The sequence below is a fragment of the Tetrao urogallus genome (genome assembly GCF_951394365.1).
Source record: "Tetrao urogallus genome assembly, chromosome: 5".
In the NCBI taxonomy this organism is placed as follows: domain Eukaryota; kingdom Metazoa; phylum Chordata; class Aves; order Galliformes; family Phasianidae; genus Tetrao; species Tetrao urogallus.
Window position 1 is genome coordinate 24,604,773 of NC_136818.1, and position 25,671 is coordinate 24,630,443.

The following is a 25,671-nucleotide window of genomic DNA, read 5'->3' on the forward strand; positions in this document are numbered from 1 at the left end:
ACAGAGAGGCCTGGTGGATTAAATCACACCACGGCAAGGTCCACGTGCTTAAAATGGTGGAAGCAACCACGGGACGGATGGAAACACGTCCTGCGCCTCGTGCCACCGCCAGGAACAGCCTTGAAAAGCGAGTCTTGTGCTGACACGGCACCCCTGAAAGAACCGAGCCAGACAACGGGACTCGTTTCCAAAACAACCTCATAGACAGCCGTGCCAAAGAGCGTGGCATTGAGCGCGCTGCTGGGAAAACGGAACGAGACAACGGTGCCTCGAGGGGATTTGATGTAGGGTGAGAACAAGGCAGTGCTTGGACTCGCATGATGTGATTTACTGAAAAATTCCCCACGTCATCACGACGGGGCTCGCCGTACGCATCAGCACCACTATTACACAGCCAGCCCCAGGCCCGAGGGGGCCGGCACGGTGGGGCGGAGCCGCGGCACGGCGCGGGGCGGTCGTGGGCCGGGCCGGAAGGGGCTGTCGGCGGTTCGCGGGGCCGTCCGCTTCCTGCCGCGGAGGAGGGCCGGTGGCGGGCCGGGCTCGGAGCGAAGGTGCGTCCCGCGGCAGTGAGAGAGCGAGCGCGGTGCGGGTGCCGGCCGTGCGGTGAGTCCCGCGCAGCTCGGCCTGAGCCCTCCTTTGATCCTTACTGAAATGCGTAGGCCTGAGAATGGCTCGGCCGCGGTGGGCCGTGCCCCGCTGCCAGGAGGAGGAGGCAGCGGGGAGAGGCGGCGGGTCGGAGCGCGGCGTGCCCGGGGCTCGGCTCGGCGGGGAGGGGGCAGGATCACGTAGGCAGGAGCAGCTGGAGCCATTTTGCAACTTCAGCCCAAAGTTCTGCCCTATAGGTTTGGGATGCGGGGCTCCAGCTGAGTGTTTCGATCGTGTAGAAAGGCTTTTGTTTTGTTTTGTTTTATTTTCTTTAAGAGTTATTCGGTCTCACCCCCATCGTCGCCTTTCCTATACTTTCACCGCTCCCTGCCGGGTGTCTGAATGCAGGAAGCCTGGGGACGTCAGTTTGAATGCAGGATGCTCTCCTGTGACAACAAGTCACAGAATCCTTAGAGTTGGAAGAGACCCTTAAAGGCCATTAGTCCAACTCCTCTGCAGTGAACAGGGACACCACAGCTCCATCGGGCTGCCCAGGGCCTGATCCAGCCTCACCTTGACAGTCTCCATGGACGGAGCGCCAACCACACCACTAGGCAACCTGTGCCAGTGCCTCACCACCCTCCCTGTAAAAGACTTTTTCCTTATATCCAACCTAAATCTACCCTCTTTAAACTTGAAGTTAGCGCTGTGCTGTGCCTTAGTTGCCCGCCTGCCTTCAGTCCCTGCTGCACAGCGAGGCAGGGCCCCACTCCTATCACTCAAGGCATTTTGTTCCTTTGGTCGAACAATCCTAAGGGTTCCGATAGGCAGGCGAGCAGACAGACAGTATCCTTTGATCCATGTGTGCCATTTGCCTAACAAATTGTTATGCAGCTGTGGTGAAATGACTTTTAATGATGTTTATATTTCCGTCTGCTTTAGCCTCTGCAGTTGAGACATCGTTAATCCAGGCTGCAAATTTTATAGCTGGATTAGAGCTTGAAGGCATATTAGGATGTGGATTTGGTCAGCTCCACTGTTGCAGAGTCAGACTGAAGAGAGGAAGGAAGGCTCTTGTTTCACAGCATCACTGTTTTTCTTCTTTTTCTTCCTTCGGATCGGGTCCTGAAGTGTAGGGTGAAGGTTTCTCTTCGTGGTGCATGGACGGAAAGCCAATGCGCAGGTAAGATGAAAACCACTTGTCTCCTTTTAACCCCCTGTAAATAAATCCTGTGGTGAGTTGGTTTCAAAAGTTCTTAGACCATGAAACCTCTTCTGCTTTTAAAAAAAAATCTGGATAGGAGAGTTAGAGTGTAAGCGTTTATCTTTAGTCCTTGCTTCTGTGTGTTTAGTTCTCAGTATTTACATGACCAGATGTCTGGAAGTGGATGTGCTGTTAGGAGAAGAGTTTGGAAGACAATTTATTGTAATTCTACGTTCTCCTCTGCCCCTCCTCGCTTTTACTATATCTTAAAATCCAGTATTTAATTACTTTTTTGTTCTGATAATGTGAAATAAACAGTCTGGGAATAAAATTGAACTTGATTTCTGAGAGGCATTACTTTTCTCTTAACTAAAGGAGTTTAGCTCCTCTGATGGGGTAAGGCCTTAGATGAAAAGGAGATTTCCTCTTCTAATTATGGATGCCAGCTGCCTCAGTTCTAATGAGCTGAAGATGCAGCTGAAGTTTAATTCAAGGGAGTGCTTGCTGTGGCTATATCAGAAATGTTCTGCTATAGACAGGAAAAGAATTGTCCCAGTAAATCAGCGTGATGACATGTAGGCAAACAGGATTGCTCTGGTTGCTGTTCAGTGTTAAATGTGCTAAGGCAAACCTTAACAGCAGCTGTATTTCTGCATGCAAGCTGTGTGGAAGCAGAGTTGCCTGATTATTTTTTTTTTCCAAATGAAGTAGAGAGAACTCATGCAAATAGCCTAGTCTGTCTGTATTCCAAGGTGTTAAAAGTTGGGAAACTTTGCTAGGGGTAATTCTGTAAGCATCAGCACGATGCTTCAATTAAGCTAACGAGTAAACCTTGGTCCATGATATGGGCATCTCTGGGGCCATGTTATGTTAATCAGGTTTTTTTTGTTTTTTGTTTTTTTTTTTTTTGCCAAGATGAGCAGTGTGGTTTTGGGGCAGAAATGAGTTAACCTGTGGCTCTTACAGCAAGTTCCTTTTTTCTGAGTGACATGTGAAGGAGCAGACAGCTGTCTTCCATCTCCGAGGCAGAGAATGGCAATGCAGGGATTGTTAGGTGTTCAGTAGGTTTGTGCCTTTGGTTTGCCATGGCAGGAGTTCTGTCTGCCACTCAGGCTGGGCTAGACCTAACAGTGAGCAGCAGCACCAGGCTGAAGCAGCAGAGGTTTTCTGTTGTGGTGATGAACCTGGAGCTTCAGGCTTCTTCAACAACTCATAGAGATCAGACCTTCCGTTACCTTTTGTTTTCCTTCCCTCTATGGCAAGCCAGTGCAGAGGCGGCTGGCTTGTTTGACGTGCTAACATGGTCATTACTTCTGAGCTAACCCTACTGCCCAGATGCATTAGTTGACATGGTGAGTTGGTACAAAATTTGTACAGCGTTCAGAGGATGGGGAGGGTGATTTGAATGGGGAAAAAAACTGCAGCTATTCTTGTCAAGATTGAACATCAGAGCATTCTCTCCGTCACAAGCAGGATTTGTTTTGCATTAGTAATGAAGTGATAGTTGGGGAAGGCTGTTCTCCCTGTCAGAGAGCAGCAAGAGAAAACTTCTGCTGAAGGCATCAGCGAGGCAGAGGAGTCCTTACTGATGAAGGGTGTATTTCTACAGCACCAAAGTAAGGAGGGCAGAGCAGATATGGTGGCTGGGGGTCAGCCAGGAGTCCTGTCATCGTCAGGCAAGTCTGTAGCTATGCAGAAGGGCTGGAGTTAAGCCAGGGAGCCAACACAGCAAGTTGGTGGTCAGGCAGTGATGTGCTTGTACATAGCTCAAGCAATGCATGAGGACTGCAGCAGCTCTCAAGCGTGGGCACGGCTCTTGCCCAAGACAAGCTACAAAAAGGTTGGGAGGAAGACTCCTGCAATGAGCTTCCTGTGCTTTGGCATCCTCATTCCTGGTGAAACCGAGAGTTCTCTGAGTTTGGTGAGTGAAAGTGTAACTAAGTGTAAATAGGGACTTGTGTACCAGATCACTGCTGCTCTCACTTTAAGCAGTATAAAATAATAATGCTGTCAGGTTTATGTGCTTGTTTGCTTAACACTACCTCTGTGAGAGTGTTTTCCTAAGCCTTGCTGTCTCTGTAAGAAAAGGAGTTAGTGGTATTTTTTACTAATTATTAGATCTTTAATTCACAGAGTTTTAGTGGCTGCAATAAAGCATTTCCATCTACTTGGTATATCACAACATCACCAACTAAATCAAAGGGCTTTGTCCTAGTAATTCTGTATGACTTTATGCATAAAATTCCAAGCTAGGCATTGACAGAAATCGCTACTGGTTTGATTTATCATCTCCATTTGCTACTAAAATCCTTTGCTCCTGAAATCCATTAGAGCAATGAGTGATTTCAGCTGATGCTTTCAGCCTGTTTCATGTTCTGTTCTGTGGGCCATAGGTCCCATCAGTTATTTTCTTCTGCATTATATTAAAGCTTTCTTGTGATCTCATCCTCAAACATACATAATGTGAAACCAAAAAAACACAGGCCACCCTGACCTTAAAGTTAAGGAGCTCAATGATGTTTTCTGGAAGTGTTTTTGTTAGATATTATTCTTGGGTATATTTTGAACTTTTTCACTGCGGCTGTGTTGCTGTAAGGGTGAAAGTCTCATGGGTGCCCGTGTTAACAGCTGAAGTTTTGGGAAGTGGCGTAGATGAATAAAATGGAGGTAGCACTGCCTGTTTATCTCGCTGACTTAGTGTGGCAGACTGCCTGTGTTTCCATTTGTACTTCTCAGCAGTGTGCTACGGAAACCCATCCTTTGTCAGCCCTTTCTTAATCGCATTGTGTTTGCTGGTTTCCTCAGCCCTGCATTTTGATGGAGGCTAATCCCAGCATATCTGCGTAGCTGAGCACCAATTTTTTTATCCTCACACACACATTTCCTCCTCAATCCTCAGCTCTTTTTAATCGCCCCGTGTATTTGGGAGCAGCTCTTAGCTGTGAATGCGCTGGGGGGGTGGCAGCTAGCCTAGCATGTGAGAATCAAATGCTGCTTTCTGTCTTTCGCACCTCTAAGCTACTGAGTCACCGTTTCATTCTCTATGCATATATATGCATAATGCAGTGAAATTATTATCCTTGTGGAGACACAGGCTGTCGGTGTCCTTTTAATTCTATGCCTGTGCACAGCAGCAGCCCACGGTGCTTAACGTCAAGCACCTGTCTTGATCCAGTATGGAAATTCCCAAGCCCATTGATCACTTGCTTCTGCATTACCTAGAGGTAAGTTATGGATGAATCAGGAATGCTAATTTGCTTATTATTCTTTTTTTTTTTTTTTTTTCTTCCAGCCATTCAGTTCTTTTTAATCACTAACCAGCCCCCCCTTTTTTTTTTCTTGAAGAAGGGAGGCTGGATACAATAGGCATGCTCAGATAAATGAGGATGAGAACAGTGCAGGAATGCCTGAGGTTCTTAATAACCAGCTTCCTTTTCAATTAAAGATCTCAGCAATCAGATTTGGGGAGAAAAGCCTATTCTAGCCTGGCAAGGAATGGGGAACTGCTGCCCAAATCGGGCCTTAGCAGAATGAAATCCATGCGGCATGCTTAGTGCGAGCTGGCCTCTATACTGAGGGGCTTTGTCACTGCCTTCCTCCATCCCTTGGTAGAGGGATTAAATTACTTACTGTCTGCCTTTAGCTGCTTGGGACTACCAGAAAAAGCCAGTTTGGTAAATTAATCTCTAGCTAAGGTTTCTTGAGATTTTTGTGAGGGTACCATTGAACTTAGTTCACTTTTGATGCTGTGAGGAGTGTTTACCTGCATTGTTTGGGAGGAACTTTGCAGAGCTTTGGAACACCGCAAAGTGAATTTGGGTTGTGAGGGACATGAGTGGGTGGAGGGGAGAGGGAGGCAGTGTAACAGCAGGAGGATTTGTCAGAGGTGTCAAGAAAGGAGAACAGCAATGGATATATTAAAAATATATATTTAAAAAGCAAACAAGCAAGGCATTTCAAGTGCAGAGGCTGAACAGGAGCAAAGTGCAGAGGGAGACCCAGCTGGATCTGTGTAACAGAGATAGGAGGGAGAGGTAATGGTCTGAAGCAGCTGAATGCCATGATCAAGGAGAGAGTGTGGGGGGAATGGGAAAACAGTCTGGGATGCAAGTAATTGGAACTGCTGCAAAGAGGCTGGTTTGCTTGTGGTTAGAAAATGCACTTGACATAATAATGAGAGAAGTGGATGTGAGTTATTTTTTTAATTCCTCCAAGCATGCTGCAAAAGGCACTGAGCAATGGCAAAGCTGTCTCTTCTTTTGCTCTTAATATGAGCAGAGTGAGGTAGTGATAACTCCCAAATGCCGATGTACCAGAGGAGCTAGGAATGGATGTATTGGCTCTCTCAATCTATCTCTGACAGCCAGCGTGCTCACTGATTATTCATAGCTGTCAGCAGTCTGATTCTGCACACAGTGTGTTTCATTTGCTCCCAGTAAAGTGTTTTTCTTTTCTTCTAAGTGGAAGAGGCAATAGTTTCCTCTGTTTGCTTTATTTTCAGAGCAGTTGATAGGTCAGTGGTGCTGTTGCATCCTTTTCAGTAATTGCAAACATGGCATGAGGCAAAGATTCAGATAACTGAGATGTCATTTTGTGTGTTCAGAGCACTATTTTCTTCCTGTTTTGGTAGGATGGTGGTTGTGAATACTTTTTTTTTTCTGGTGCTTCCAATATTGATTGGTCTCTTAATTCTGCTTGCATGGTATCTTGCAGGCCATCTGAAGCTACTGAAATCCTCAGGACAGCTGGGTGTGTTCAGGTATCAGTGATGGACACCCCTATTGAATATGGAGGCAGAAGAATAGAGAAGTTTGGTTAAATTGTGTGAGTGCTATTATTTGCAGCAGAAATCAGTCTCCAGCACTGACAAAACTCAAGTGACAGTGGACAAATTGGATAACCTTCTTTGCTTTGAGTCTGTGAAATGGTGATAATATTTCTCTACCATGTGAGGCAGTCATTAGGTTCAGTTAATAAATGTGTTCATGTGGTTGGACGTCATTGGCGTGTCATAAAAAGCATATAAAAACAGATATAAGCCTGTTGCAAGCTGGCATTTGTTTATTTCTAAGTAGACTTTGGTTTGAGACTGGTTCTTTTTGCACGTGATCGTGTTATATTCACATTCTCACGTGGAGCTCTGGGCAGCTTTTGCTTGTGTGATTGGTGTGAAGCGTCGAGCTTTGGCTGACAGCTGGTGATAGATGAGTTGTCGACCATCTTCTTTTTGGCTTCCCCTGCTGCAGGTGTACCAGTACTCGACCAGGGGAGACCGGAATGGATGTGACCAGCCGATGCACACTGGGAGATCCTAACAAGCTGCCGGAAGGGGTGCCGCAGCCTGCTCGTATGCCTTACATCTCCGACAAGCACCCTCGGCAGACTCTGGAAGTCATCAATCTTCTCCGGAAGCACCGGGAGTTGTGTGATGTGGTGTTGGTGGTAGGTGCCAAGAAGATCTATGCTCACAGGGTGATCCTGTCCGCCTGCAGCCCGTACTTCCGAGCCATGTTCACTGGGGAGCTGGCAGAGAGTCGGCAGACAGAAGTGGTGATCAGAGACATCGACGAAAGGGCCATGGAACTGCTCATTGACTTTGCCTACACCTCTCAGATTACTGTGGAAGAGGGAAATGTCCAGACCTTGTTGCCAGCTGCTTGCCTTCTCCAGCTGGCTGAGATCCAGGAGGCCTGCTGTGAGTTCCTTAAGAGACAGTTGGACCCTTCCAATTGCCTGGGCATCCGAGCTTTTGCTGACACTCACTCGTGCCGTGAACTGCTGAGGATTGCTGACAAGTTCACCCAGCATAATTTCCAGGAGGTAAGAAGCCCCTATGCTGGAACTGTGGTTTTAGAGAGCTGTGATTTACTCTTTCTTTGTGCTTCTTCCCAAACCCTGCCCTCAGTTCTGCTGATAGAAGTGGATACTGGCCTCAGCAGGGGGAAGAGAGCACCTGCAGGGCAGTGTTTCACTGTTGTTCTGTACATCATAAGTATGATCCGTGGCATTTCCTCTCTTGGAGTTCTGTGTTGAATGCCGCATGGAAGGCAGGGCCACATACATAGGTGGTGTTTGATGTTGTAGCTGATGTAGCTGCACTAGGGTGTGCTGCAAGATATATGATTGGAGGGGAGAAGAGTCTTAACGTGAGGGTAATATATGAGAAATAGAAATGTGCTGAGTATAGGGCTTGGGAGTATGAGGGAGCTGGGTGAGCATATGGCTGTGTCAAGTGAAGTCTTCAACTCCCTTGCTATAGCAGAACCAGGGTTTTGCATTTATTATTCAGCAGAAGCTGGATAGCTAGATGTGGAATGGAATTCACATGTGGTATTTTGTGTCTGACCTTCATACGCTCAAGTCTCTTGCGTTTCAAATTCTCCATAGAAATTTTTTTGGGGGTTCCAGCTGCCAGCTCAGGGAAGGATCAGCATAATAAAGGATTCCCCAAGCAATACCCAGAGAAGAGTGGGTCTTTACTTCATTCTTACACTTGGATGCTGAAGAGAGCCCAACGTTTTTAGGTGGTATCTTTCCCGAGCCCTTGTTGGAAGGGTAAGAATTTAAGTGTGTTGGAAGCAGCTGCTTTCTAGGGGTGCTCTCAGCATGAAGATGTGTTCCCCTGGCAGGGGGATTTCTCTTGCCATTTCTAGAAACTGCTCTTCTATCCACTGGGACAGGTAGCCTGCTGCAGAGAGACTTCTTTTTTCCCCCTGCTCCACAGGTTGATCCTTTCCAAAGGCAGTGGTAACTCCAGGATGGAGTAGTGTTGCTAATTCAGGTTCCCCAGAGAAGTGGCAGTGTGTGATTGATTGCAGCCTGCACACTCTTGTTTTCCCTGCAGGAAGCAGATCGGAACTGTATTAATTTCAGTCAGGTAGTACTTAAGAAAATTATGAGGAGGAGCAAACATGGTTGAACTTGACTGTTGGACACCTTGAAGACAATACTTGATATCTGACTGTAGACACATTACATCAGCTTACTCCAAAAGTTGCAATTAAATATGACTTCCCTAGCCATGAAGACAGAATTTGCTACTTAAGAGCTTGTTATTTTCTAGAACTCGATGATTTCCCAAAAGCTCCGCATTCAAAGCCCTACATTTAGCTGTGTCGTGTGCTGTGTGCTTGCTCTGCATTTCTTTTCCTCTGCAGTTTTTCCCTGGGAGCAGGATGGTAACCAGATGGTTGTTTATTTTCAGTACTTGGTGGTTTTAATGGTTGGAGCTGCGTTCTTCTTATTATTACACGAGTAGGACATGCTTACAAGCCTCTAAATAACTTCTTGACAGCATAAGGCTTTTGTATCTGAATGTTTTGGTGTTAATGCTTGCAGCTGGCTGTCGAGAGCCGCCTGCCGTGGGGTTCTTTTCTTTCACAGTCCCTCAGAGATGGCTTTCTGTGTTAGTTTTCCCTGTGAAAGCACACACAGGCAGGAGTTTTGGTCTCTAGAAAACACTCTGTTCTTTAAAGATGATGCAAATTTATAACTGAGTTAACTAAACCACATAGATTAGCTTGCTGTTCGTTTGGCCTGGACAGTTTTTGATGTCCCACTCAGTATCCAAGAGTTCAGCTGCTCTTCATCCCTAATGATCTCCCATTTTCTTTCTGCTCTTTCTCTGCAGCCAGCATTAATGGTGCTCCTTGCTGGGCCCGTGTTCTGCACTGCCATTACTTTCCATCCACAGAGTGTTGATCCCTTACCAAAGGGAGGGAGATAACTGATAGAAAACTTGCACTCCTATATACGGTCACTGTTCCTCCAAACTGACAAGGAGAAACATGAGATAGGAATTTCCTGAATGGCAGTGTCAAATATTAAGCACTAGGCATCAAGCCAGCCCATGCAGTTACTTCAAATGCAGAGTGAATTGTTTCGTGTCCTCTGCTGTGCTAACCTCTACTTCTACTAATTGTTGTATGTATATATAGCTGCATTACATCGTCAGCTTCTTGGTAGAATGTTTTCCCAAGTTTTTTATTCCCTTTAATTCAATTTCTTGCCTCGAACCCCCAGTGAATCTTGTGTGTGAGATGTGAAATGACTCTACAAGAGCAGCCTTTGTATTTTTGTTTGCTCTTTCACACCTTTTATGAAGGGGAAAAAATCCACATAGGGATGAACAAGCTGTACTTCGTAGCAATAGACTCAGGTGCTTACTCTATCTGTGGATGTAATTGTTGTTAACATAAGAGAGTTATTATGAGCACAGGATCTTGTTTCATTTATGCTGCAGACCATCGCATAAGTCAAGTAGTTCTAACGTGGTTGTAAATTACATGGACAAGCTGATATTCAGTTGTTTTATGTCAGTGAACTGCTCAGATGACTGGCTGTGGGCTGGGAGTGCTTGTGGGGAAGCTGAACTGTTGGGTGTCAAGGAAAACTCTTTGCTAGCAGCCTGCAGCCCCGGCACAGCACTGTGTTCAGGGCTGTGTGCTGGGAGCAGCTGAGGCCTCCTGAGGAGCTGGTCACTATCTTGGGTGCTGAAGGAATTCACGTGCTGGCAGACTGTCAGCAGCTTGAGTTTCACAAGGGATGAGTCCTTAGGGTCTTCAGAAGCTCTGATTCCCTCTTAAGAGCCTTTGGACCTGCACGTGCTCTATGCAGATATTTCAAACAAGTGAGAGACGATCAAATCTCTTTGTCCAGAAATATTTTCTGCTCTGCCACAAACAGGCATTCAGCTCTTGGTAGCTTGTCTCTGAGACTTCTTATTTGTTTTCTGCTTTGGATTGCTTGAGGATAGATCCTCTCTATTCTGGTGTTGCTTTATAAGTTACACAGGGCAAGCAGGAAGGCCGATTGTAAAGGCATGTCTTATTCTTTCTGAGTTCTGAAACCTGACTAATGTGTTCTGTGACTTAACCCTTTAAAACTATCTTATGGAAACTCTTTCATGTATCTTTGGTGTGCTTTTGGGTCTGCATTTTGCAGCCGGCCTGTCATGTGTTGATGGCAAGATAGTGATGGGTAGCTGAGCCTTTGCTGGATCAGTCCATTGGGCTCTACTTCAAGTGGGCCACCTGTTCTTTAGAGTTGCACTGAGAAACGGAAGTGGGAATGGTTCTGGTGCTTTGGCCACTATCCTCATTTGTGTTTTCTATTTAACCAGGTAATGGAGAGCGAGGAGTTCATGCTGCTTCCTGCCAATCAGCTCATAGACATCATATCCAGCGACGAGTTAAATGTTCGCAGTGAAGAGCAGGTGTTCAACGCAGTGATGGCCTGGGTGAAATACAGCATTCAGGAAAGAAGACCCCAGCTGCCACAGGTAATAATGAGCACAGTGACATTCAAGGCTCCTTTTATCCAAGAGAAGAGCAATGAGGACTGATAGGGCAACGCAACAGCAGTGTGACGGTTCTGAGTGCATGCAGCTCCACAATAGTTTTGTCTTCCTCCTGTGTTAGAAGGTTGGCATTTTCCTTTCATCTAGGCTGAAAGATGCAGCCACCAGACCTTTTAATAGGGGCTTTATTGATTTGTTTCCAGGTAGGGCTTGCCAAACTAGATTGTTTCGGTGGTCTGTCCAGGCACGGTGGCCTGGATTGCTTTGAGTGTTGTGCAAAAAACAGTGGGTAAGGAAAAGGTCGTCTTCATTTGAGGTGCATCTTTAAGCTCTGCTGTTTGATTTATGCCTCAGCCATCAGGATCTTATACTGGAGCTTGTCAAAATGGTTTTGTTGAAATGCAGTGTTTCATCTGAGCCAAGCCATTTCACAGAGGAGCACCCATTCTGACAAAGCTGTCAGCTGGAAAGCCTCTGAAGTCTCAGGCTTTTTGATCAAAAGAAGTGAGTGCCTACCCTGGTGTTTCTTTGGAAATACAGATATTTAATGCAACTATACTTAGGAAAGCTTCTGAAAATTGTTTAAAAGCAAAGAAAGAAATGCTGCTGTCCTCAAGTTAGCTCTTATTAATGGCATTAAAACTGTACGTCTTTTCAGGTCCCTCTGTCTGTACCTGCTTGTGCTTGTTATCATTATTAGCCAGTTTTTTTTTTTTTTTTTTTTCCTCAATTTCTTTGTTTGGGGATTTACAGCTTATCCACAGTGTTGTTCTGTTCTCTGTTGCAGGTCCTCCAGCACGTTCGCCTGCCACTGCTGAGTCCCAAGTTTCTTGTGGGCACAGTGGGCTCTGATCCTCTTATTAAGAGCGATGAGGAATGCCGGTAAATCTCCTTGCTGAACTACGGAATGGGATTTCATTCTATTAGGGAGCCTTACTGACATCTATTCTCTGAAACTGCTTGTTTGTTAGTAATGAACAGGTAATATCTCTCCCAACTTGTTCTTTTGCAACGAGGAGAAGAAATGCAAGACGACATGTTGTTTCTTTGCATAATATTGGTAGCATGCCCGAGAGGAATTCCATTCTTTTAAAGGTTTTTTCTTCTGTGAAATAGCAGAACTGAAGTACACAGGTTGACTTTTGGTTTAAAAAAAAAAAAATAAAAAAAATTCCTTTGTATGGCAATTGTATGTAATCTCAATATGACTTAAAGTAATTGCTGTATGCAAAACATGATAGCTGAACAGATTCCAGATGTAGTCTCTTTCCTGCATTGCTACTGGAAGGAAGCTGCCACTTCCTTCTCTTGTGACATAAGTCACACCTTTCTAATTCTTGTGGAGTTGTGCATTATCTGTTTTTCCGTATTGTGCTTAATGTGGAAAAGTTCAGGGGTTAGGCTAAACTGTTTTTCTCCTGAGTAAGCACTCATACACCGAATTCCACACTCATAGAGGGGAGGAGGATTTTTTTTCTGTTTTATTTTATTCAAGGGCTTGGTATGTTAGGATTAGACCAGATGATAAGTCATTAATGGATGGACAGTGCGAGCTGGCCAGAGCTCAAGGAGAAAATATTCATCAGAAAGATGCTATCTCCATCTATTGGTCATGCGGGTATTATGTATTTATGTGCTTTTCAATTCCTGTTTTGTTCCAAGGTAAAACCATTGATGCTTAAGTTTTAACTTGAAGCAAACTGGTTTTGTTTTGTTTTTTTTTAATACAATTAGCCCAAGAAATCTCATCACCATTTTTTAATCAGTCATTGCAGCTAGTAGTATCTGATACTAACATCAGTCAAAAATTGACTGACTGACTGACAGAAAAATTGACCAACGCTTGCTGACTGCTCTTCCCACCAGTTTTGATTCATGCTTTTTCCTTTGGCCAGTTTCAAGTGAACTTTGGGAATTAATATTTTCCCGTCTTGTGCAGGGATTTAGTGGATGAAGCCAAAAACTATCTCCTGCTTCCCCAAGAGCGACCGCTGATGCAAGGACCGCGGACTAGACCACGCAAACCCATCCGTTGTGGAGAGGTGCTCTTTGCAGGTGTGTACAGCTCCTGCTGGCTCAAATCAGGAGATTCAAATCCGTTTTGCTGGTGATAGCTTTCTTTTACACAGAATCTTGTCACCATCTTTCTGAATGACCTGTGTGTTAATATTTGGAGATTTGAGTCAGCTTGCAGTTCCTCACTTGTGTCATCTCTTTGGTGGTGACATTACTTCCAAGTGTAGGTTAATCCTCTTGAAAATCAAATTCTGCCTTCTAATTGTAATCCTCAGAATGATGAACTCTGAGAGATGAAGCTACTGGGTTAAGGCTGCTGAAGTGCAGAGGGGTTATTTGTAGCAGGCACGTGTGCACTATGTGTGCTTGGTGTGTTACTGTGACACTATTTCTTGCCTTTGGTCCCAACAGTGGGGGGCTGGTGTAGCGGGGATGCAATCTCCAGCGTGGAACGGTATGACCCTCAAACCAATGAGTGGAGGATGGTGGCTTCCATGAGCAAAAGGCGCTGTGGCGTTGGTGTCAGCGTTCTGGATGACCTTCTGTATGCAGTGGGAGGCCACGATGGTTCTTCTTACCTGAACAGTGTAGAAAGGTAGGTGTCCATAAGGCCAACATGCTGAATACTAACTCTGAGTTCTTAAACTTGGGTGCTAGCTTCATCTTGCCAGCTATTTTTCGTTTGTTTGCTTTCCTGCTGGAAACCTGAAATTTTTATTGCTTGCTATCTACTTCAATATGTACTGGTTTACTGCTAAGCTAGGTCTTCACACATCCAGCTTGTGTCATTTAGTCTTGGTTTAATGGAACAAGATATAGCCTTTGGTAAAAGGAAGAATCGTGAAGAGGTGGGTCTGGTTGTAATTGGTGGGAGGAGTGTGATCCTGGTTAGCTTTGCAGTTGCTGGTTTGTTTCTAGTGTTGTTAAGGAAGGTTGAGGTTGCAGTATGCATTACTTCAACAGTGAGGGAAAGCATCCTGGAATTTTATGCAGAGTGGTAACTACAGAATTAAGGAACCTTGCAAACACATAGAAGAAGGAAAATAGGTCACTTTTAGGTCTGTGAGAGACACAAGTTGAACAAGCTGTGTCAAGCTTCATGTTTCTGGGAGCAGTATACTGCAATCTGCCTGCCTCCAAGCCACATGGCTCATGCACTCCAAATCTCTTCCCTTTACCAAATCCAATGAGCTATACAAATATTCCTCCCCTTCTTTTCTCTGTCTCTTTGCATACTGCCAGCTTCTCACATCATGATCTTATGTCTCCCACATCTTGCACTTTTCTGCTGCACACCGTTGTTCCTCGCCGCTGGGTTCCCAAGTTGGTCTGGTTCCTTTGTCTTTATCAATAAGAGCAGGTCCAGTGCTGGCTTGTATGAACTGCAGAGTATATCCAGCAGAGTAACTGACTGCTGCTCTTTGCACAGATGCAAGTTAGCACATGTCAGCCAGTCCCTGGTAACGTGCTTTCTTACAGACCTCAACCTTTGATCTTCAGTTTGAATCATCTGCGCTGCAGTTTGATCATCCCTGCAATTACATGTGCTGCATGCATTGCGTAATTTTGGAATTATTTATTCAACTTATAAATAGCTGTGTTGCAGTTCAGACTCAAGATGGGTGAATTTTACTGCTTCAGTAGTTTCCAAACTTGGGAAAGTCTGAAGCATAGATAAGCAACTTGCGCTGTTTTTCTAGGTACGATCCAAAGACCAATCAATGGAGCAGTGATGTGGCCCCCACCAGCACCTGCAGGACCAGTGTTGGAGTAGCAGTTCTTGGGGGCTACCTTTATGCAGTGGGTGGCCAGGATGGTGTCTCTTGCCTCAACATTGTGGAAAGGTACCTAAGTTTTTTTTTAAAAACAAAATTAAAAGAAAAAGAAAAGGGAGCATGGGAGGAGGTAAATGAACAAATCCCATGGGGATTTTTCTTTGGGGAGAATAAGATCAGCCTTTCTACCCCCCTTTGTGAGGATGTTGACATTTTTGTGAGCTTTGATGTTTATTCTGCCAGGTATGATCCCAAAGAAAACAAATGGACTCGAGTGGCTTCCATGAGCACCAGGCGCCTGGGAGTTGCAGTGGCTGTTCTAGGGGGCTTTCTCTATGCAGTGGGAGGCTCTGATGGAACTTCTCCTCTCAATACAGGTATGCCTTTTGCTGTCCCTCATTGCTGTCATCATTTGTCATGATCCTGTTTGTTGTCTTTAAGGTCTCCAGGTGGCAGCTGAATATCTTGGTGACCGGTTAGCTGCATGTTTTCTCCTTCAGATGGGATTTTGCTATATGGTAATTCATATATGGTAAATATATGAGCCTGTGAACCACCGTTACCTCTGTGTGTGTGTGCACATATAGTTTTTCCCATTAGATGCTGCATTTGGCATGGTAACGGTGATAATTTTGTAGCCAACTCATTCTTGAGTGAAGGTGCTTTATCTGATTGATTGACTGCATAGGATTGGAGACGGGAGAGAAAAGCAAGCTCTCTATGGAAGGAAAGCATGAGAGTGACAGAACAAACCAGTACATCCTGTTTTTCTTGTGTGGACACTGCTCCATCTTTACAGATTGAGCAATGCTTTCGGTGCTGATATAAAAGTGCTGATCTCCACTGCTCGCCAACCCTGTTGCCAACAATATATCATTTCTTCTGCAGTGGAACGATACAATCCTCAGGAGAACCGCTGGCATACGATTGCACCCATGGGGACGAGGAGGAAGCACCTGGGCTGTGCAGTGTACCAAGACATGATATATGCTGTGGGAGGCAGAGATGATACGACGGAGCTTAGTAGTGCTGAGAGATACAACCCTCGAACCAACCAGTGGTCTCCTGTCGTGGCCATGACATCCAGACGGAGCGGAGTGAGTTTGGCTTGGTTTGCTTGCTTGTGCTATCTTCATCACGTGGTGAGAGTAGGGGATAGAGCATTATCGAGTGAGATTTCCCTCTTGCTTCATTTGTATATTTCAGAATAGAAACAGAGAGGTAAATGTTTGCCCAGGGGTTATGCTCTTTAGTAAGACTCAAGAATGAAGTGGTAGTTGTGTCGTGGCGGGGTATCCAGTTGTTTGAAGGTCTTTTTAAAATAGTTTTGGTCCTTTACACTGAGGAGATAAACTGAGGAGGTCTTCAGCTTCTTCTGAAGTATACGTATTATTTGGTGTGTGACAGGATTAGAGAACAGTATAATAATCAGCACCTGGGTCTCATCTTGCACTTTGGGTAAGTTAGGAGGTGAACAATCCTACCTGCACAGAGCTGGAAAACTGAGCAATTGTATGTAGATACTGACTTAGAGCTAAGCGCTTTCGCTGCCTAGATGTGTGTGGGAATGGGGGTTTGGGGGGTTTCAGATGTTGCCTCTCTTCCACAAATCCTGTGGGTATGGAGAGTGACAGCATGTTTTCATCAACTCCTAATCTTCCTGCTTTCAGTAGGCATGCGAACAAAAGATTAACGTGGCGTTTTAAGTAGTCATCATGTTTAGGCAGATGCAAATGTTATGAATATTTATCATTGGATACTGAATTACATAGTAAGGCAAAGCATGGATTCATTCTGTCTGCATGTTAGTATTTCAGTGTGTGCTGAGGCAAGTGTGAATCATGACTTGAGTAAGTACTGGTTTGGGGAGCAGAAAATATGTATTTCCTTCCTCAAAACATTTAGTACACTGTTCAACACTGTCCTTTCCAGCTACCAATTAAGCATTGACTCTTCATGAATTCCTTCTATATTTGCACTATTTAGAAGTTCCTCAACACATGCAGCTGCATGTGCAGCCCTCCTAAGTTGTGCTAAGTACTTCAAAACCAAAACGAGGACTGTATTACATTGTGTTCTTATCTTTGCTGCTATACTGCTTTGTTTTCACTGGAAGTGATCTGCCTAAACCACAGAACTGTTTGAGGTTTTTGTGATTCTTGTGCTTCTGCAGAAGGATAAAGTAGAAAGGCTGGAGGCCAAGCTGTTTACAGATGTTCCAAGCCACAGCCTGGGAGGAGCAGGCTGTGTAGGCTTACATATGGTTCTCCTCCAATTTAAGCTGTCATTGCAGGCTATAGGTTGCTAGATGTTCTGGAGTATGTGTTGTAATTTGTCAGGGAGTCTCATCTAGGACGTGATATGCATTGGCTGATAAAGACTTATGCTCTGATATATCTACAAACATTGAAGCAGTTCTAGCTCTTATCGTCACCTTGGGAACTTTGTGCTTTTACTGTGATATCTCTGCTTTGGGATACGTATTTAGCTTTTCATGTCTTGTTATTTGAAACCCAGCACTTGGATTGTGTGGCATCTTATACCAGTCTGCCCTAGTTAAATGCATTTTAGGCTGTTTTGTACTTTTTTTTCCCCCTAGAAAATTCCATTGCTGCTTGCCTTTCTCCAAACACAGCTGCTAAACCTTTTATTAATATTTATTTCAATCGTTATTTTCAGGGTATGCATACAGGACATGCCTTTTCAACAAGTAGCTAAGCAGCTGCTGTGATGGTTGTTTTACAGGTTGGCCTTGCAGTGGTGAATGGACAGCTAATGGCCGTGGGAGGGTTTGATGGCACAACGTACTTGAAGACCATTGAGGTGTTTGATCCAGATGCTAACACATGGAGGTAACTGATAAGTTTGTGAAACAGTCAAATAGCAATCTCCAGATGTAGCTGCTGTCACCCAACTGGAGCTGTCCCAGCAAATTAGAACCGTGACATACAGCTTGGTGCAGCAGCCAGCATAAATTTCATGCTGTAAATTCCTGGTTAGCATGAAGCTGTATGAGGATCATATTTTGAAAAATTGGGAAGGCACAGGAACTTTGTATGGCTGCCTTCCCTGTTATGCTTGAAACACAGTCCAGTACTGAGCAGTAATTATACAAAAAGGTGCTCACTAACCTTTGTGGCGGGCTTGTATTGCTACAGCACTGCTGCCTGACTGCAAAAGCTTCCATGACAAATGACTTCTCTGTTTAAATATGAATGGAAGTTGAAGCTGGTAATACACCAGTGTTATTTACCTACTGCACTCCCATACCCACAACTAGTTGAGAAACACTTTCTTGCAAGTTTCTGCTTGGAAAACCAAGTCTAGGTAGGTTTTCGAGATCAAGAGAAAATAGGCAACGTAGAAAGCATGCCAGGTAGCAAGGACAATGTTATTCCAAAACATAATTTGTTCTAAGTGCCACTTCTGAACTTGAAAGTGTGAGCCGCACTGAAAGACATCTGCCCCTTGTGTTTATTTTGGGCTGAGTCTGCTCTGCTTCTTGGTAAAAACGAGTTGTCCCTTAGAAGGTATAGAAACCCATAGTCATGGTGTAGAAACCATCCTACTTATTTTTGGCTTTCAAGCTGAGGTTCTGAGCTCCACATTTTTCTGGAGGAGTTGAGGCAGAACACTTTGAGCATGTGATGTTCTCCCTTTAAGTCTGTAAGACAGCAATTAGAAGATTTTCATCTGATTCACAAGACAAAACACAAAATTGATTGAAAATGTACACTGAGAAGTTGTATTTCTTCTTTTCTAGTCTTAAATACACTTAAAAGCAATTATATTTATTCCCAAATCTAATTAAAGTTTTGGTCTTGCTGCTTTAGTAATCTGGAGGGAGTAGAGGGGAATAGAAAGCAATTAATGTCCTTACTCCTTTTGGCTTAGTAATACTAGTAGATTAATCCCTTTCTGCTGAGACGAGCTGTCATAAGAAGCAATGGGGGATCTTCCTCTGGTCTGCTGAGCCATGGTCAATGCTTGTAGAACTGCTGAGAAAACCCACCTGAGCAGAGAGGAATATGTGCTTTCTCTTAGCTGAATGGTTTTCAGGTACTTTCAATGGCTGTAACGATAACAAGGTATTTTGAGCTAGGAGTTACTGTCTAGGCCAGCATTTGCAGGACTTTTGGAGGTTGTTCAAGGTATTAGCTGTGAGTCGCCCCCACTTAATTCAGAACAGCTGATCATCATCTGGTCTTCCTTTTCTTTGTTGAACTTTTTGTTCTGTGAAGGGCTTTTTTTGTGTAGCTCGACTAAGAAATTCTTCTGATATCACTTAATCCCAGATTGCATTGGTAAGAGTTGTTTGAAGAACTTGCTTCTCCTGTTTCTGCCAGCAGACTTCAGCAGCACAGAGAATTATGCAGCTGAAGTGAGTAGGATCCTGGAGTCTGTAGGGATCAGATTTCCATATGAAATGCAGGCACCATTTCAGTAACATATCTTAGAGAAGCAGATGGTGCTTGGGATGTGTTGCATCTTGGTTGGATCAGCTGAATGTATAGGGTATTAGAAATGTAAATAAAATAAAATAAAATAAAAATTAGTTGGTTTGCAAACAGCAAATCTGTCCTTGATCCAGTGCTATCTAAAATGTAGCCCAAGGTCAGCTACAGCCTGTGAAATTTTTTCTTTTTTTTTTTTTTCTTTTTTTTTTTTTTTTTTTTCCCACAGCCAGGCAGGGAGAAAGCAAGTGATTACTGAAATAACAGGAAACCATCATGGCCAAACAAGCAGTTTCTGTTTAAAGGGAGAAAGGCATGAGCAAATACAAGTGTTTACCTTGGAAGTCTGTAAAAAGGCAGCTGCTCTGCTTCTAACTTGTCACAGCCCACTTTAAGCAGGTGTTAACAGTGGTGTAACCATGCTTACAAAGGCCGATTTGATCATTCCCATGGTGGTTTAATGAGAGAGCTGGAGCAGTGTGCCTACTGAAGCCTTCTCTTTGCAGGCTGTATGGAGGGATGAACTACCGGCGGCTGGGAGGAGGAGTGGGTGTTATCAAAATGACACACTGTGAATCCCATATATGGTAAGCACCAAGAGAGAGGGAGACCCCCTGGTTCCCATTCCTAGATCGACTGAAGAGACTTGTTGACACTGGACTCTTTGCGGCTCTCGTATGGACGGTCTAGACCTGATGTAACTCTTTGCCAGTGGTTCTTTCTATGGAATTATAAAAATGACTTCTGTGAGAGTGTGCCCAATGGGAGACCACATTGTCAGACTCCAGGGAATCACTGGACAAAAGTAGAAGTGTTGCTTATGTCCATATTTTTTTCTAACTAGTCTACAATTTTGAATAAACCAAACTGTACAATTCACCATAGCATAAACAATGCCAATGCACAGACTGCAAGCTACAATGGGAGTCTGGCAAGGAGAGTTTCCTGCCTTTCCCTCCTGCTGTGAGCATTGGATGTGGCAGCTGTGTTGGTGGGTGAAAGAGGAAGGTGATAGAGAAAACATTGCTTTTGCCTTATTTACAGAGAGCTTCAAAAAAGATAAAAGTACTTGACCTGCAAGGTGCCACCTTTGCACAGAAGCTTTCCTGTGCACAGAGTATATTTATTTTTTCATTTAATTTGTATCACGTCTTTTCTTTGTATTGCTCACAGCGCTGATTCCAGCTTTTTATATACATATATATGTGTACATATATATGTATTTTATGTATATGTGTGTGTGCAATTTGAGTTTTAATGAGTTGATGGTTAGGGCAGGGCTATGTCCTGCAAGCTGTTGTGGTTCCAACCCTGGTGGTATGTAGTTGGGTCTCAGAGTATGGAAGAGCTATGGGTACCCTGAGTGTCTTTTCAGTCTTGCTGGAGGCAAGAAGTAGAACTGGAACTCTCATCTATCGACTGAATCAGTGAAAGGCCATAAAAGAAGGTGAGAGTGAAAAGGATTTCATATGATGCCTTTTCACTGTACAGTGTATGGTACAAAAGTTCAGCTTTTGTCCCTCACCTCCTCTGTATATGAACCTAGAAACAACTAGCTGTTGCTTATTTAAATAAGTCTCATATATTCAGCAGGCAACCACTTCTTCTGTGAAGCTGGTAGGCAGGTATCATCTGTTAATTCTGGCTAGCCTAGATCAACACTCACCTCTCAGGTCCTTGTTAAAATGGCAGACCCGCAGTCGAGTCAGCTCCTGCTGTGAAATGCTTAGACCAGCATCACCTTAGCTGCCCTCCTGCCTCTCATCTGTGTCTCTAGCATTCCTGTTGTAAAACACTGATCACGATGAGGTGGTGCACTCCCTTTCCATGACTCGTTTAAAATGCACTTTCTCTGTTCTTGGCTAGAGCAGGAAAAGGTCTGAAATCGTGGAAGTTTGGAAGGGAGGGACTGTTTGCTGGCACTGTGAATTACTGTCATGTTTTGGTGAGTGCAGAAGTACCCAGGGTAGGGAGAGAGGAAGGAGGCACTGTGGACTCAAAGGTTCTGATACGTTTGTCTGTACTGTAAGTACTGTCTGTACTGAGAAGACCTGTTGCACCTGATTTAACTTTGGACCTTATTAGATCTGATTTTAAAAGGACTGTGAATTCTTGAGATGAAGGCAGTGCTGACATCTTGAGTTCTGATCTCCATCGTTTGATTTATGTAACAGCATTTTAATGTGCTTGAATATAGTAGAAGCTACACTACAGTAATAAATGGGTCATTAAAAGTTTTTTTAAAAGTTCCTTTTCCCCTAAAGGTTGGTATTCTTACGTTTACATATGAAGATCATTTGCACCTTTACAAGGAAAACAAGTATTCTGTAAACAAATGTTTACATTTATCATTTATGCTTTTTTCTAGCATGAGTAACTTGTATAAATAGTGCTATCTTAATAAATTTCTTCTATGCTATTCTTTCTTTGTTCCTTTGGTTGAAAGCAGTGGATTATGCTTTTGTACAGTTTGTTTAGATATAGTGAATAGGAATGCTACCTTTTTCAGGTAAAGGTCCAAGTAAAAGGGGCTTAAAAACTCTGCTGGCATTTGGTATTACCTTCACTTACCTAGAAGCATGTGCTTCAGAACCAGTTTTGTTTTCCTGGAAGAAAGTAGCTGTGTGATCTTGTCAAATCTACCTCTGCTGCCTTCTCTGCAGATGCTGAGAGCCGTAGCACAGATAAGCATGTGATAAGGTAGGGGAAGTAGTTCTTTATTCCAGCACTAATCCACAGGCAGCCTATGGTAGATACTGAGCACGATTAGCAGAGCACTGGCTTCAGCTAAGTACTAATTTTAAAAGCAAAGCATGCTGCTGGAGCATTCCCACAAGGTTCGTATGCTTTTAGGTTCTCAAAGCTACATTGAATTTAGAAGTTACTTATGCAAACTGTCAGATCAGAACATTAGATCTTGAAAATGACTAATGGGTTAACTTAAAATCAAATACAGGTCTGCTTACCAAGCATTCCTCTCAGTCAACATAGCAAACTTTGATGTCTTTGAAAGGAAACTAAAACAAGAGAACTAATAGTTGCTGGGCTGTCAAGACCTGTGGCTGTGCTTAACTCAGTAAGCATCCTCAATTCACCAACTACAGCCTTCACAAGGCAAAACTAACTCTGATTAATACGAACTGAAAGCAAGTACATGGTTCTTTTTCTTACTGTACTAGTAGGCTAGTTTCAGTAAGAGATAAGGAGCTAGGCATGTGATGGTGTCATGTTATTCATGTGTACACAGCTGGTTCATCTCAGCCTTGCTGGGGTGAAGAAGGAACAAGCCAGCTCCTTTAAGGGGGAGTTGATGTGTGTCCTAGCCTTGTGGTTTGGTCAACTCACACCTTGCCTTCCTGCTAACAGGTAGGTTACAACATTATTTAACTGATTACTTGTACAAAGTTCTTGAAGCCTAAAGTTATTACAAGTGCCTTTCACAGGAAATTATGCTTTACACATTCAGTAATACTGTGAGCAGCAAAGCTTAACAGTTTAGTCAGGTAAAAAAATTAAAATAAAATACAAGTATACATTGAGTCAGACATGCTGTTCGTCTCTAGTCAATTAGGGAAAAAAGCTAAAAAATTGTTTATGAGGTACTGTTATACAAGTCATAGCACTTCTACTTCCTTTTGGCTCACATAGTTTGTAGTCAGCCTCTGTGCACTAGCTCTGAACTGTTACCTGGTATAGAATGAGATCAAATATAAAGTTCCAGCACCAAGAACTCCAACTCAGAACTCTGGCCTACAGTATTACATCCAAGGCAATAAACTACCAGGCAAAGCACATTAAATCTCTAGTTCATGCTGATTTCAATTTCTCACGCATTAGCTTTGTGAGACCAGAGCTGGAAAAGGGAACTGTCATGCTTTTCACCTTGCTCAGCTAGGGAGTAGATGAACATTTTATGACCATTACTAGCCAGTCTTAATTAGCTAAAAATGAAGTTAGAAGCTTAAAACATGTATCAGTTTTTCAGGCATGCTTGACAGTGGAGTGGTTGACGTTTAGCCTGCACCCAAGTGTACCACAGTATAACTGTACAGCTGGTGCTATCAGTTAAGTGAAAACCAAAATTGCTGACAGCAGCAATAATGGAAAAACTTGTCAGTAAGTCGCATCCAAGAACTTGCAGTTTTGTTTCCTAGCCTCCAGCAGATAAATACAGACAAATGGATAGAGCGACTATAACAGACAGATGCTTAACAAGCTACTGTAGGGTTAAATGCCTTTTCTGCATACTGAATTGTGGCTATGGATTTAAATGCAGTAGTTGCACACAGGAGTTACAGATCAGAAGAAAAAATGCTGCAAGAATGAATTTTCAGTAGGCTTATCAGCTTCCATTGGTAAGCCTCTGTATGCACAAAGATACGCGGAGTTGAGTCTCACTGTATCTGAGAGATTGCTAATTCTGTCAGTAGCATCAGCACTCCAATCAGGTATTGGCTTTGTAGAAACTGTTTAAAAAAAAAAAAAAAAAAAAAATCAGTGGTCATTTGCACACCCTTAAATGACTAAAACAAATGAATGCAGTCAGATTTGCAGTTGTCTGCAAAATACTCTTTTTAAAAACGATTTTGACCCAAGATATGGAACAGAAACACTCCTGCCTCCATGCTGCTCTTGTTGGAGCCCTCTGACTTCTAGTAGGAAGCTATTTGTAAGAAACAGGCAGCCTTCATTTTTAAAAGGAAGGCATTTCTAGTAAAGTACAACTATTCTACTTGTCTGGTATTAGGATAACATGCTGCATTATCATTGAACTCACTTTTATGATCCCATCACAGTGTGCTGAGGCAATTCCCGTAGAAACTTTCACCAGTTTTGTAGCTGACAAGTGGATCTTAAAGTGTCTGTGGAAGTGGGAATAAAGGCATTCCATAAAGACATCCACCTCTTCCTGAGTGATCTCTCCTGGAGTTTTTTGGACTGTGTCCCACAGAGCTTTTGCATCCTCAGGGTGAATGGCATATGAAATATCCAGAGGCTGAGGCAGGTGAGGAACAGAGAAAAGGAGTTCCATGGCAGCTGTGTTTTTGTCCACTTCGCATCCAGTCCACATAGCTGCCATCCAAGTGAGATTGAGAGGGCTGATGGCTAAACGACGGAAACAGCAGTCAAAAGTCTTCTGAAACCAACTTCCAACAATGGCTGTGTAACTTTCTGCCCCATTAACGAGGAACAAAGGTAAACAAGTGAAGTTCTCAGGCAAATCCTCTAAAAGATCATCTCCAGCCACACAGCAGAACCATCCTGACCATATCAGCTTCTCTTCTGAGTTTTTTGGAGAAAGTGATGATCTCAAGGAAAGCTGGAACAGGGAAAAGAATCACAGAATCATTAAAGTTGAAGAAGGTCACCATGATCGTCCTGTCCAACCATCAACCTATCCCCACTGACCACATCCTTCAGGGCCACATCCCCACAGTTGGTGAACACTTCCAGGGACAGGCAACTTCCCCAACTCCCTGGGCATCCAGCACCTCAACACTCCCGAGAAGAAGTTTTTCCTAATACCCAAACAGAACCTCCAGAAGCACAACCTGAGGCCATTCCGTCTTGTCCTATCGCAGGAGCAGAGGCCGACCCTCACCTCACCACGAGGTCTCCCCTGTGCTCCCCTTCTCCGCACCGCCCCATCCCATTCCCTCAGATGCTCCCCACTCCCTGTGCTCTGTCCTTTGCTGGTCCCAGAGCTGTGAATAGCACCCCAGTGCCCCACCTGCACCAGCACTGCGGCGGGGTCCTGCTCGCTGCCCCTCAGCTCGGGCAGACCGGACATGGCCACCTTGACCCCCAGCTCTCCGTCCATATCCACTGCCAGCCCCTTCTGCTTCTCGGCGGCGATGAAAACACCCAACATGCGGGCGTAGTCCTTCAAGTCGGCGTTGGAAAACTTGTACAGAGGGCTGACACTGTACAGGGTCCACTGCTTCCGCAGGAGGAACGCCGTCTTCTGCGGATCCGCGTTCTCCTAAAAACGAAGGACAAACATCCATGGCATCGCTCCCCCTCGGGGCTCGGCGGCCTCCGAGGGACGGTCCTACCTGACAGCGCGGCGGCAGCAGGCGGCTGCCGGGGCTCAGCCCGTAGTTCCGCCCGAACAGCGGACCGCGGGACAGCCGCCCAGTGCCGGATGGCCGCCCGCTGCTGGGCAGCGTCCGCATCGCGCCCTCCATCTCTATAGCGGAGCCCGCCGCCGGCCCGCCCGCCATTTGAACGCCCGTCCCGTCGGCCCCTGCGCCGCCGCGCTCCCGCCCCGCCCGCCATCTTGGGGGCGGTGCCTTATGGTGGCTGGGTGAGCCGCCGGCTGAGCTGTGCCCGTTGCTG

General features: G+C 44.5%; 2 protein-coding genes across 2 annotated transcripts; one reads left to right on the forward strand and one right to left on the reverse strand.

Moving 5' to 3' along the window:
• Window positions 1-1,760: 1,760 nt before the first annotated feature.
• KLHL20 (kelch like family member 20) lies at window positions 1,761-19,923 on the forward strand (the record flags this gene model as incomplete). The annotated part of the gene is made up of 11 exons (XM_079535854.1): window positions 1,761-1,768; window positions 7,036-7,609; window positions 10,911-11,069; window positions 11,875-11,969; window positions 13,027-13,142; window positions 13,515-13,698; window positions 14,804-14,947; window positions 15,122-15,255; window positions 15,767-15,975; window positions 17,624-17,730; window positions 19,839-19,923. 11 exons carry the CDS (start codon window positions 1,761-1,763, stop codon window positions 19,921-19,923), a joined length of 1,815 nt encoding a protein of 604 aa, XP_079391980.1.
• Window positions 19,924-23,726: 3,803 nt separating this feature from the next.
• CENPL (centromere protein L) lies at window positions 23,727-25,556 on the reverse strand (the record flags this gene model as incomplete). The annotated part of the gene is made up of 4 exons (XM_079535656.1): window positions 23,727-23,798; window positions 24,110-24,652; window positions 25,064-25,315; window positions 25,389-25,556. The coding sequence occupies 4 exons, from the start codon at window positions 25,554-25,556 to the stop codon at window positions 23,727-23,729; spliced, it is 1,035 nt and encodes a 344-aa protein (XP_079391782.1).
• Between the last annotated feature and the right edge of the window lie 115 nt (window positions 25,557-25,671).